The sequence below is a fragment of the Gekko japonicus genome, unplaced genomic scaffold, assembly GCF_001447785.1.
Source record: "Gekko japonicus isolate JY-2015 unplaced genomic scaffold, Gekko_japonicus_V1.1 scaffold1598, whole genome shotgun sequence".
NCBI lineage: Eukaryota > Metazoa > Chordata > Lepidosauria > Squamata > Gekkonidae > Gekko > Gekko japonicus.
The window spans coordinates 23,899-36,171 of NW_015166468.1; the positions used below are offsets into that span (position 1 = coordinate 23,899).

The window sequence follows — 12,273 nt, forward strand, 5'->3', positions numbered from 1 at the left end:
CAAGCTACATTCAGAGCAAGGAACTTACTGTTCAACATCTCTTTTGTTTACGCAAATATGTAGTGTCCCCAAATTCCTTTGTCACCCCATACTCTTTCTGAAAGGGTTGGGGACTATCAAATTCCTGCAAACAACTGTAGGGAGAGTGGCTAGTGTATGCATATGACACACAGGCTGGAGTATACACCTGCCAGACTGTATGGACATGGAAGATTTCCATCATTCCTGCACCACTGTTCCTCTGTCTTCTACTGATATCACAGGATTAAAACATCAGTTAAACTTATTATTCGTACTATACCCTAACTGGTATACTCAAACTGCTGAATGTATATAATTTATTCTGGGAAGATTAGTGGATATGGGGTTGGGTTTTTCCCCACATGAACATCAGAATGCATCTCAATCATGGAATTGAAAAAAGCAAGTTTACCAGTTTTTGACACTTACCTTACATCCCTCACATGCACTGACACCATAGTGATATCCAGAAGATTTGTCCTGACAAACAAAACAAGGCTTGTATACACGAGGGGGAGGAAGCGGGGAAGGCGGACTGGGAACAAGTTCCTCAGAACTGGTGCTCTGAGTTTCAATTGCTACAAAAAGAAAAAAAGAGAGAAAGACTGTTTTAGTGCATCGATTCCGCTATAGTCCACTGCTAAACAAGCAGTTAAATAGCAACTAAACAAGGGCTTCTTACATACTAATTCCAGCAACAGGATCTATACAACAGTATCTTCAACAATAATGTAAGTTTTGATGGGACTTGCCACCTTTAAAATATGCAGTGAATTTGAACATCTTAAGATATTTAAAAACTCCACTAGCAATGTGCTTCCACTTCGCACACCTATTAGTTCACCTGATTTGTCTAGCAAGATTGCGTCATTACCTGTTGTTGCTGCTAATGGACATTGTTCTCACCTTGGATACATTTGAGTTTTGCATACAACTGTCACAGTCTGTACATCTTGCATTTTACTATTTTTTGACTAAACCTTTACATTTTTTCCTGTTGGGTTTTGTTTGTGCAATGTTAACTTTTCTGTCATGAAGGAGTTAAGCTCATGTACATAACGCTAATGGTAGCAAGCTTAGCTTAAGACCAATGAGATACTGAGAGGATCTTCCCACCACAGAAGGGGAAGGTCCATTCATAAAGAGATGACCTTCAGCCTGACTACTGGCTGATCGATACTTTAGTGGTCGTACCCAATACTCCCTCTAAGCTGCGGAGTCTTGTGAGCAAAAATTCTACTTTGTGAGCTACTGGCATTAAAATTGTGAGTGAGCAATTCGGCTACTGCAGAAATTAGTTTGCTCTGGAACCATTCCTCCTGAGCTAAGGGAAAAAATGTGTGAGCTGGAGGCTAAAGAACGGTGAGCTAGCTCACACTGACTCAGCTTAGAGGGAACACTGGTCGTACCTGCTATCTGGCATGTATGCAAAAGGAGGACTTTTTTGGGGGTGAGGGAATCTCTCTCCCTTTATTTAAGGCACTGTCTCAGAATCATATGTATTTATAAACAGCTGTGATCTTAGCCCCAGTCTACACAAACAGCAAATCATGTGACAAAGCTATTATTTGAATGTACCTTTTCAAAATGCACGTATAATGTTGCCTGAATGAATGTTTCACTTTCATACCCTGTACTCCCACATAAACAACCCCTTCCACATGTACATAGAAAATTAATCACAGAATGATAGGATACATTCAACCATGGCATTTTGGCTAAGGTTTGACAGTCCCAAATTATGGTTGAAAGGCGCATGGTACATAAACCACACAGAAGATAAAGGCCAGATAGGGTCACTGCCAGGATGGGAGACATCCTGGGAAACTACGCATGCCACCCTTGAGTTTCACAAAAGAAAAATGCTGGATATAAATGTAAATTAATAATGTAAATTTAATATGTAAATAAATGTAAATGTAATATGTAAATGTAATATGTAATATGTAAAAAATGTAATATGTAAAATGTAAATGTAAATGTAAAAATGTAAATGTAAAAAATGTAATATGTAAAATGTAAATAATGTAAATGTAATATGTAAATTAATAATGAATATGATAAACAAATGCGTTTATCACATGATCTGCTTTGTATAGATCAGGCGCCTAGTTACTAGAGAAAAACCAGAAAAATCTCAACCAATAATTTGTTTTCTCATGTACGAGTTAACCCATCCCAATCAAAAAACATACTTAAGGAAGCCACTAGTAATCTTTGAGATACGGAGTAGCAGAGGATTGTCACACAACATGATGCAATTATAGCAGCGATATTGTAATGGTATTTCACATATAGCTGAGAAACAGTTTCATCATATTATTTACTGTTTGTTTTCTTTTAATTGTGTAGTCCACTCTGAGACTCAGAGAGAAAGGCAGACTATAAATGAAGTAAGCAGACATATAAATTGCATAGGCCAGGGAAAACCCAGAAATATCTCAATTAATAATCTGTGTTTTCAGAATTATACATCAGTCTACCCCAAGCCAATAACACAATGCAGAAAGTCATTAGTCTTTGTAATATGGAGGGGGGGGATTTCCACCAGCATCTACACCAGAGCACTGTCACATAAAATGATACAAGTGAGGTAGCAAAATCTTAATGGTATTTCAGAAAGATTACATATGTAGGATTTGGGTGTCCATAATCATGTTTTTTCCATGTACTTTATTAATGTTTTCTTGTTTTGCTTTTTTTTAAAGTGCATTTTTACACTTGACACTGAAAATGCATTTGAGCCTTTCTGGGAATATATTGCCAAATAAAAATGACCTTAACATGATAGAAAAACGGAATGTACCATATTTATTACGTTTGCATTAGAGACTGGTCTACGTATAAAGGGATGCAAACCTTGTGTGAACTAACACCCCTAGGCAAAGATATCGAGTTTATCCAAAGAGTCAAATAAATAGCAAAGCACCTGAAGCAAGAAAAACAGCTCAAAATCTCCACAGAGACTCAGAAGATGGCCTCATGAGATAGTCTGCTTCAGAAAAAAATACTGATTCAGATTTACAGCATGTGGAACTGCTGTGTTTCTTACATGTTTCTCTTTGTAATGACTCCTGTTTCATTGACAAGGGCTCTGTCTGTCAGAATTATCTGATTGAGTCCCAGGAAGGTCTTAACTATTCCTCATAAAGCCAGATAAGTTGTAATGTTCTATGCCTGGTTATAATTGATTTCAGAAGGGATGGACTAACTCAGGATAGAGGCAACAGATAAGACTCTATGCTAAGACACCTTGGAGATGTTTGTATGAGTATTTTGTGGAGGATAGCTATCCTTCTGCTAGATCACACCAAGCTTGTGACAAATGCTTAATGAACGAACTGCTATATGCACAGTTCATGACTTTGGAAGCCCATCTGTAGGACTGGTGTGGTGTGAACATGTCACAATATGGCAAAAAATAATAATCATCATCCGGCAAAGTGGTCATGTGACCTAGCCCTAATAGGATGTGCAGAAATGTCTAAGACGGGGGTGGCCAAACTTGCTTAACGTAAGAACCACACCGAATAAATGTAGGATGTTTGAGAGCCGCAAGACATGAACAAATACCACATGTTTTTAATTGAAAAATATGGAAATTTGCTTTTTATTAACATTAAATGAGCCTGCCAAAAATAAAAACTAAAGGGGGGGTAAAACAGATGTTGATAATTATATTTATTTGTCCAATGATATTGCTAATGATATTTATTTCTTTGAGAGAAAGGTAGAAAGAAAGAATGAAAGATGTGGAAAGAAAGAGAAAGAGAGAAACAGAAAGCAATAGATGGGGGTGGGCAGGAGGGAGGGAGGAAGGGAGAAAAAGAGGCTGGCCATCAAGGGGGGGTGGCATTGAGAATGCATTTAAAGTTAAAGTGACTTTCTTTCTCTGCTCCCCCCCCAGCTCAAGCCTACCCAGGAAGGGGAATACTGGCTGGGGAAGGGAAGACCGATTGGGGAGGCATACCTCCCCCTTGCTTCCCTGCCGGGAGCCGCACAATATGTCTGAAAGAGCCGCATGCGGCTCCCAAGCCACAGTTTGGCCACCCCTAGTCTAAGAGAAAAATCCTAAACAAAAAGGGCTGCCAGGTCGTACCTGGCTTCCGGGGGGGGAGGGGCTCCCTGTTCTGTTCTGGAATCTTCTAGTGCCATGATGACATCACCCAGAAGTGACATCATTGTGTTGCCGACGTCAGGGGGCGACGCTTTAATTATTGGGAAAAACTCGATGGTCTGAGCCCAATTTTAACATAGCGTTCTGCCCCAAAATGACAGCATCGCCCCCCAACGTTGGCAACGTGATGACATCACTTCCAAGTGACTTCATTACATCACATTGTGGGCCATTTGCAATGGAAACCAACCCACAAAAGCGGAGGAACCCCCATCCAGACCGGGGGCCTGGCAACCCTATAAACAAATCTACTCAGAATCCTACTCAGGTCTTTGCAATAGAGTTCACTACCAGGAGAGTGTTCGTAAAGGCAGCAGTAATTCTCGGGTCCCATTTTTACCAAAATTATCCACTTTGAGTGGCATGTCAGTTCCTCAAACTAACTAAAACTTTGGAAGTGGTTTTTGATGTAGTGCACGATGCTGCTGTTGGAAGAAAAACTTGGGAAGTACCACTGTGCATACCACTTGCACACATCTTTAGATCCTATGCAATGAAACTTTGTAATGAGGAAGCAAAGCATTCCATTAGGTCAAATGCAGGTTAATAGCATCAACCATCTATCTTTTCTTATTCTTTTCAACAGAAGTGCAAAATATTACTGTTACAAGTTTTAAAGTGCAATTCTAAGCAGACGTACTCCCTTCCTAAGTCCATCGAAGTCAATCGCCTTAGAAGAGTTTAACTCTGCTTGTTGTTGTTCAGTCACACAGTCGAGTCCGCGACCCCATGGACCAGCTCCCGCCAGGCCCTCCTGTCTTCCGCCGTCCTCTGAAGTTGGCTCAATTTCATGTTCATTGCATCGATGACACTGTCTAACCATCTCATCCTTTGCCGTCCCCGTCTTCTTTGACCTTCAATCTTTCCCAGCATCAGGGTCTTCTCCAGTGAGTCCTCCCTTCTCATTTGGTGGCCAAAGTATTGGAGCTTCAGTTTCATTATCTGGCCTTCCAGGGAACAGTCAGGGTTGATTTCTTTTAGGATTGACTGATTTGATCTTCTTGCAGTCCAAGGGACTCTCAAGAGTCTTCTCCAGCACCATAGTTCAAAAGAATCTATTCTTCGGCGCTCGGCCCTGCATTATTAGCAGATGAACTTGGGTTGATACAACTGTTGTGTATGCGGACCACCACTAGGGGTCCACGGCAAGACAGGAGCTTGGCTCCCCTGGACAATGGGAGCATAGGATCCTAGTTCCCCCCAGCTCCAACCAATGGCCACTTAGGCGGGAGATTCAAACCCTCCAATGTACTAGGGCTGTGCTGGGTGGGTGTGTATATAGTTGGCCTTGCAGGGCCATTTTAGTTAGTCTTGTGTTAAGTATAATAAACGTGTGCAAGAGCATGTCATCGTCCGAGTCATCCATGCGGCGAACCCAGTACTTTTCAAGAATATGTAAACTTTTGAGGCTCACACAACTCTCATCACCAGAACAAGTACATTCATCAGACAACCAATTCAAAGTCAATATGTTCAGGCCTGGCATTGCAAAACTTATTAAAATACTTTTCCTAATGAAAGCAAGCTAGAAGTACAATATTCTCAATAGTAATTTTGTTGCTATTTAGGATAGACACAGAGTGCTCTGGAAATCGATTGGTGCACAGTCTTCCTGCTTAAATCAATAATCTATTAGTCTCTTTAAATTAAAATTAGATCCATCAAATGCCCCTGAGAAGCCTCAAACACTCTGCTCTCCTTATTTCACACTAGTGTGTTACTGCGTACTGCTCTCAATCAGTGCAGGGCAGGATAAAATTTTAGTATTAAAACTATGTGAACTCAGCAGACATTACGATCTTGATGAGGTCATGAAGCTCTATATGTCTAAAAAGCAGTTTTTTGACAGGCAGGGTTGGTGAACAGGAAACAAGGTCATGCAACAAAGTAGTTATTACTGATGGTTTATTTCAAAATAAAGCCCAACACTCTCCACTGCTGGTGGTCCAAATGCTGGCCATCTTACGAAACAAAAATCAGGCTACTGCTAACTGAATGATCCTTTGCTAGGTAAAGAAGAAACTACTGATATCCAGCTATGTTCATAGCTGTCAAAATCAGAAATGAAGATGTTAAAAAAGGAGCTTTCCTGTAAAACATTCTTCAAGGAGGGGGATGAACGTTAAAACTCTAAAACTATAAGCCACACACTGGTGTCTATGACAGTGAATTGTTGCTGAACTGTAATAAAGTACTGGTGTGTGTGTGTAAAGTGCCATCAAGTTGCAGCCAACTTATGGTGACCCCAGCAAGGGCCTTCCAAGGCAAGGGAGAAGCAGGGGCAATTTGTCACTGCCTTCCTCCGCAGAGTCTTCCTTGGTGGTCTCCTTTCCAAGTACTGGCCCTGCTTAGCTTCTAAGATCTGACATTATATGCTGGAAATTTAAGCTGCCAAAAGAAGTCTAAAATATTTATCTGAATAATTATAGAACCTGGGGGACCTGCAATAGTTCTTGTTCTATAACAGATTTCTTATCCACAGACTTTACAAGTGCTGTTTTACAATCTGGTACCCAAAAAGTGCCGCGACAACATGCACATGTGATGCACAACAGAAATTAAACTCTATATAGAAATATTTTAAAATAAAATTAAATACCATTTGTCAATCTCTGAAATGTTGGTATGAAGTAATTTCTAAAGTAAAGACAGAATTAAATTAAATTATGTATAGACTGTCAAGCATAAACAGCTTTTGAACGACTATATGGTTTAAAATTCTTCAAATAATTAATATTTACTTATTGTGTTATTAAAAATTAAAACCATAGTAATTTCTGTTGTTATTGTTTTTCCTTCATAATAAAGTTCATTGATAACAAAATGGTCACTTTTATTTCCTGCATTTTCCCTTCCAAGCCTTTACACTCAAGAGCATTAAAGCCCTCTTCATACAGGTCACTTTTGTATAGTAATGAAAAGATTTACTAATAACATAGCAATAATATTATTTGATTATAATTGATAAGATCACAACACAAATTGTTGCATGTGAATATGACATGTTTTAATCCTAAAACAACAATGTAAAATATAGGCAATACCTGTTCATTCTTATAAATGGAGATGAATGGTTATGCACCATTATAAATATCTATGGCGCTTTACATGGTATTTTTCCATGTGGGCTTCCGTGTGGGCTTCTTTCCATGTGGGCATTTTTCCACGTGGCCAAACCGAAGAAAACAGACCTCCCAGTATAAGAACTTCAAAATTAACAAGACTGGGGCAAAAATAATATGATAGATCCACTCAAACACCTAAGTACGTATGCTAATACAATCATTTTTCCATGTGGGCATTTTTCCATGTAATACCTGTTCATTCTTATAAATGGAGATGAATGGTTATGCACCATTATAAATATCTATGGCGCTTTACATGGTATTTTTCCATGTGGGCTTCCGTGTGGGCTTATTTCCATGTGGGCATTTTTCCACATGGCCAAACCAAAGAAAACAGACCTCCCAGTATAAGAACTTCAAAATTAACAAGACTGGGGCAAAAATAATATGATAGATCCACTCAAACACCTAAGTACGTATGCTAATACAATCATTTTTCCATGTGGGCATTTTTCCATGTGGGCATTTTTCCTGTGAGCATTTATGACTGTGGGGTTTTTCCTGTGGACTTTTTTCTGGTCAGCAAAGAAACGATAAAATCAAACCAGAGTTGTGTGACAAAATCTAGTAACTCCCAATCATACTAAATTTAGCTAGTAAAACTTTATGAAATCAAGGCCCTGGAGTGGGGTAGGCAGCCTAACAAAGATTAAATGTCCTTTGTATACAAAATAATTACTACTGTCTGAACAAAGCAGAAAGAAGGTTCGAGTTTTGTTTGTGCACATGGACGTGTGGCAGAAGGATAGACTTCCCAGACAACATGCTGCCACAGAAGTCTCATAACACTAGGCAGGGGTCATTTCCTGCAGGAGCGCACAGGAGCGGAGCTCTGGCAGTAAAGAGCCCAGGGGGGCGGGCACATGCAACAAGCCCCACCCCCTGCTCCCAGCAGCCCTCAGTCAGAGCAAGAAGCAGCCAGGTAAGTTGCAGAGTTCCCCCCGGCCCCTCGGTCCAAAACAGTCCAGTGGCACCTTTAAGACCAAGTTTTATTCAGGTACAAGCTCTCTCTCCTCTGTGAGGACAGATCTGCACGTCCCCCCTCCAATAGCTAGCAATCCAAAACAGTCCAGTGGAGCCTGAGTGGTGGGTGTTGCCTTCTGACACACTTCCAGTGATGTCAGGGGGTGTGACATATGCAAATAAGTTATGCTAATGAGCTTCTGCACCTCTTTTTCTACGAACTGACCCCTGACACTAGGAATAGATTTCCTCAAGGTAAGTAAAACAAAGTTGCACATATGTGTAACTATTGTTCATCGAGTATCTTCTGTGCAGGCACACGAGATTGTGCATGAGCAGACCTGCCATGAGAAAGGTCTTTACAGAAAAAAGCCTCCAGGGGCACTGCACACCGGAGCCAGAAACTTGTTTCCACCCAGGGACCACCGGCTCCCACACAGCAGTGCCCTCACCCTTAGTACCTTTAGTGTCGCCAAAGCCAGAGCATGCAGCAGGGCAGAAGGGAGGGTATGTGTGCCTGCACAGAAGATACAGGTAAGTGCAACTTTGTTTTTATCATCGATCTTCTGTGCAGTCCCACATGGGGATTCTAGCAAGCTATTCACCAGGTGGTGGGGCATGCTCTCCTAACCTGAACAGTGAATGAAGTAATGCCTTTTTCACTTGAGCTTCTCGTCTCTCCTGCAGATCCAAAGTGTAGTTGCATAAGAACGTGTCTGCTGATGACTAAGTAGCAGCTTGGCAGATCTCTGTCAATGGTACTCCACTGAAGAAAACTGCTGAAGAAGCTATAACTCTAGTAGAATGGGCCTGAATGTTTAGAGGGCACAGCAATCTGGCTAAACCATAGCATTCCCTAATGGTTGAGACAATCCACTGGGACAAAGTTTGAGAGGAAGCTCTCTTACCTCTATTAGAACCAGCAGAACATATAAACCATGCTCTATCCCTGCAGAACTCCAGGGTTCTTTTAAGATAAAACAATAAAGCCCTGCTAACATCTAGGGAGTGCAACAATCACTCATTTCAGAGCTTGGTGCAGGAAAAAAGACAGGCAAAATAATATCCTGGGGTAAGTGGGACCTGGAAACTACCTTAGGGAGAAACCTAAGACTGGGTCGAAGGATTACCCTCTTAGGAAAGATCTTCAAAAATGGGGGGTCTACCTGAAGAGCTGCTAACTCACCCTCCTGGCTGATGTAACAGCCACTAGGAAATAAGACTTTCATAGGGAGTTCAGCCAACAAGCACATGGCAAGGGACTCAAAGGGCTTAAGCATCAACTGTGCCAAAACAACAGAGAAACCACTGGGGAACCAATGGGTCCCGAGGTGGGCAAAGATTACATAGGCCTTTAAGAAATCTTTTGGACAAGTGATGGGAGAAAATCGACCTCCCATCAACCCTCCCTATGGTAACAAGAGATGGCAGCCAGGTAGACCTTTAAGGGGAAAAAAGCCAAACCCTTGTTCCTCAGATGCAATAGATATTCAATTATATCTTGCAACAAAGCACTACCCAGAGAAATCTCCCTCTCACTGCACCAGAGAGAAAACTTTCACTTATACATATAGGACTTTCTAGTATTAGGGTTGTGTGAATGCAGGAGTATGTCATTAGCTTCCTGCGAAAATATTAAGTCTCTATCCTAAGCCTCCAAACCATTAGATTGAGATGATCTAGATCATGATGAAACACCTGACACTAATTAAATCTGGTTGTTTGGGCAAGGGGAGATACTGTCCCTGGAAGACATCGATAAGGGTCAGGAACCAGACCTGACAAGACCAAAAAAGAGCCACCAAGATCGTCTGGCTTTTTCTATCACCTTGATAAAGAGCAGAAATGGAGTGAACTCAGAGAAAAGAGCCCCCTCCCAACAAATCTGGACACATCCCTAAGGAACCTATGCCTTTCTCCCTATTTGAGAGCAAACTCTTGAAGCCTTTGTGTTTTCTTTCATCAGAAAAAAGTTGAACCTCTGGGACTTCCCAGAGGGTGAAGATCGGTTTCAGGTATACGGTCTTTATGGACCATTCATGAGAGTGTCCCTGCACTGCTCAACCTATCAGACTCTGTGTTTAAGTTCCTGGGAACATGGATGGTCTGAATGGAAACACTGAGTGTCAGTGCCATGAACCAGGCCAAAGTGGCCTCCTGGCATAGACTCCTGTGCCCCCTTACTTGTTTAAATAAAACACTGTAACAGTATTGTCTGTTTGGACAAGTATGGACCAGTTCCGCAGGTTCGATGATGAAATATTTTTTTTCTGCTATTACTCTGCAGTCTTGATTCACTACGAGCCACTGTAGAGCTAGTTAAGCATTTGTTATGTAACATCTTAAGACAGAATTCTTCAGCTTTGATTATTTTTTTATAAAGTTTAGCTAAAACAGTGGATAAGATCTTTAAGGAAGTAAAGTGTGCTTTATGAGAGATAATTTACTGTTAGCTAAACCATGTTGACAGGTAGAAGGATTTCATATTGTGGTTGATTAGAAACAGGGCAAGCATTTATGAAATCGCTTTCCTTTTACAACAAGAGTATTAAAAACCCTGGGTTTTAATGCACTTCTCTTCAGATAACTGAGCCTTAAAAGAATAAGAAGTTGTAAAGCAAATGGCATTTCCTGGATAGCCCCAAGGGAAGTTGGAACACCGAGCTCTGAGTCCCTGGTGGGAAGGAGCAATTTGAGCTAATTAGGGTGAATAGCAAAGTGTTGTAGTTGGTCAAAACATTCTGTTAACCCTCATTCTTACTGGCACCAAAAAGAGCCAGTCTGGATGTGTGTGCGTGCGTGAGTGAACACACACAAATTCACTGCTGAAGTGCAAAACGAACAGCTCACATGCATTAGACAGAAAGTCAAAGGAAACGCCAAAGTTCAACCAGAGTACAAGTAATTAGAACCAGATTCTTTGCCGCTTGTATGTGTGTTTCATTGTAGAAGTTATTTATAAGTCTCCAAACCAAAAAAAAAAAAAGCTCAGTTTCATTCAATTTTCATGTCTAGTCTGGAACAGGGGGAAAAAATCTGCTTTTAATAATCTTCCAGAGAAAGAAGAAATATCTATGCCCCAGGAAAAAAACATTTTTATTCCTTTTAATTCACATTTATTTCATGTGACATTTCAAACTCTTCCGTAAGAGTTAAGTCCCAGTTTTATTTCTCAGGATCACCCCCCCCCCGCCTTTAACTGCTATAAATTTCACATTTTACAAAATTTTGTGTGGCTTGTATGATGTTGAAAAGGTAGACAAAATGGGGGGGGGGGCAGAGCAGAAGAAAAAGAAAACATTATTGTGGAAGATTGCCAGCCTCGACTTTGTAACCTGGCCATGACCCTGGAGTGCGTGTGTGCTTGACCCGGTCATATAAGGCTCTGGTGGAGTCCTGTTGCTGGGTTATGGCTCCCTGCTATTCTTGTCACACATCTACAACAGGTGCACATCACAGACCATGGTGAGGAGAAAACAAAAGGACAGGATAGGTAAAGGCTTTGATTTCTCTTTTAAACAAATTGTTTTCTTTCGCTGTAGAGTCATGAAAAACAGCAAACTAATAATCTCAGAGTGGCTACTTCAGCCACAGTTGCCAGCATCTTTTGACAAAAATAAAAGAGAACATACCTTCAAACAGAATGAGAAATATGCAGGATTGACACAAGACATCCTGCTGCATTAAAAAGCAGCTCTACCTGGAACGGAAGTGTGCCCCTTTTCCCGGAACAACTTACAAAGGTGCAGATGATGCTGGGGCACAATGCTTGGGAGAGTAATCAGTGAAAGTAATCTTTCTGGATGTAACTTCTGAATTTTTCTCATCCCCAGTGTGGTGTAGTGGTTAGAGAACGGGACTAGGATCTGGGAGACACAAATTTCCCTATTTCCCTCCTCCTCCTTCCTTCCTCTCCTTCTTTCCCTCCTTCTATCTTTCTTTCCTTCTATTTCCCTCAATCTTTCCTTCTTCTTACTTTCACTCTTT

The 12,273-nt window shown here is 40.9% G+C and overlaps 1 protein-coding gene across 1 annotated transcript in view; it reads right to left on the reverse strand.

The window, feature by feature from the left end:
• Positions 1-450: 450 nt before the first annotated feature.
• Positions 451-12,273, reverse strand: part of LOC107111173 (retinoic acid receptor beta-like) — a gene marked incomplete at its 3' end in the record, with an annotated part of 228,239 nt that continues 216,416 nt past the window's right edge. Inside the window, exon 2 of the mRNA XM_015412101.1 lies at positions 451-599. Within this exon, the coding sequence (XP_015267587.1) occupies positions 451-599 (149 nt within the window). The remainder of the gene's footprint in view (positions 600-12,273) is intronic.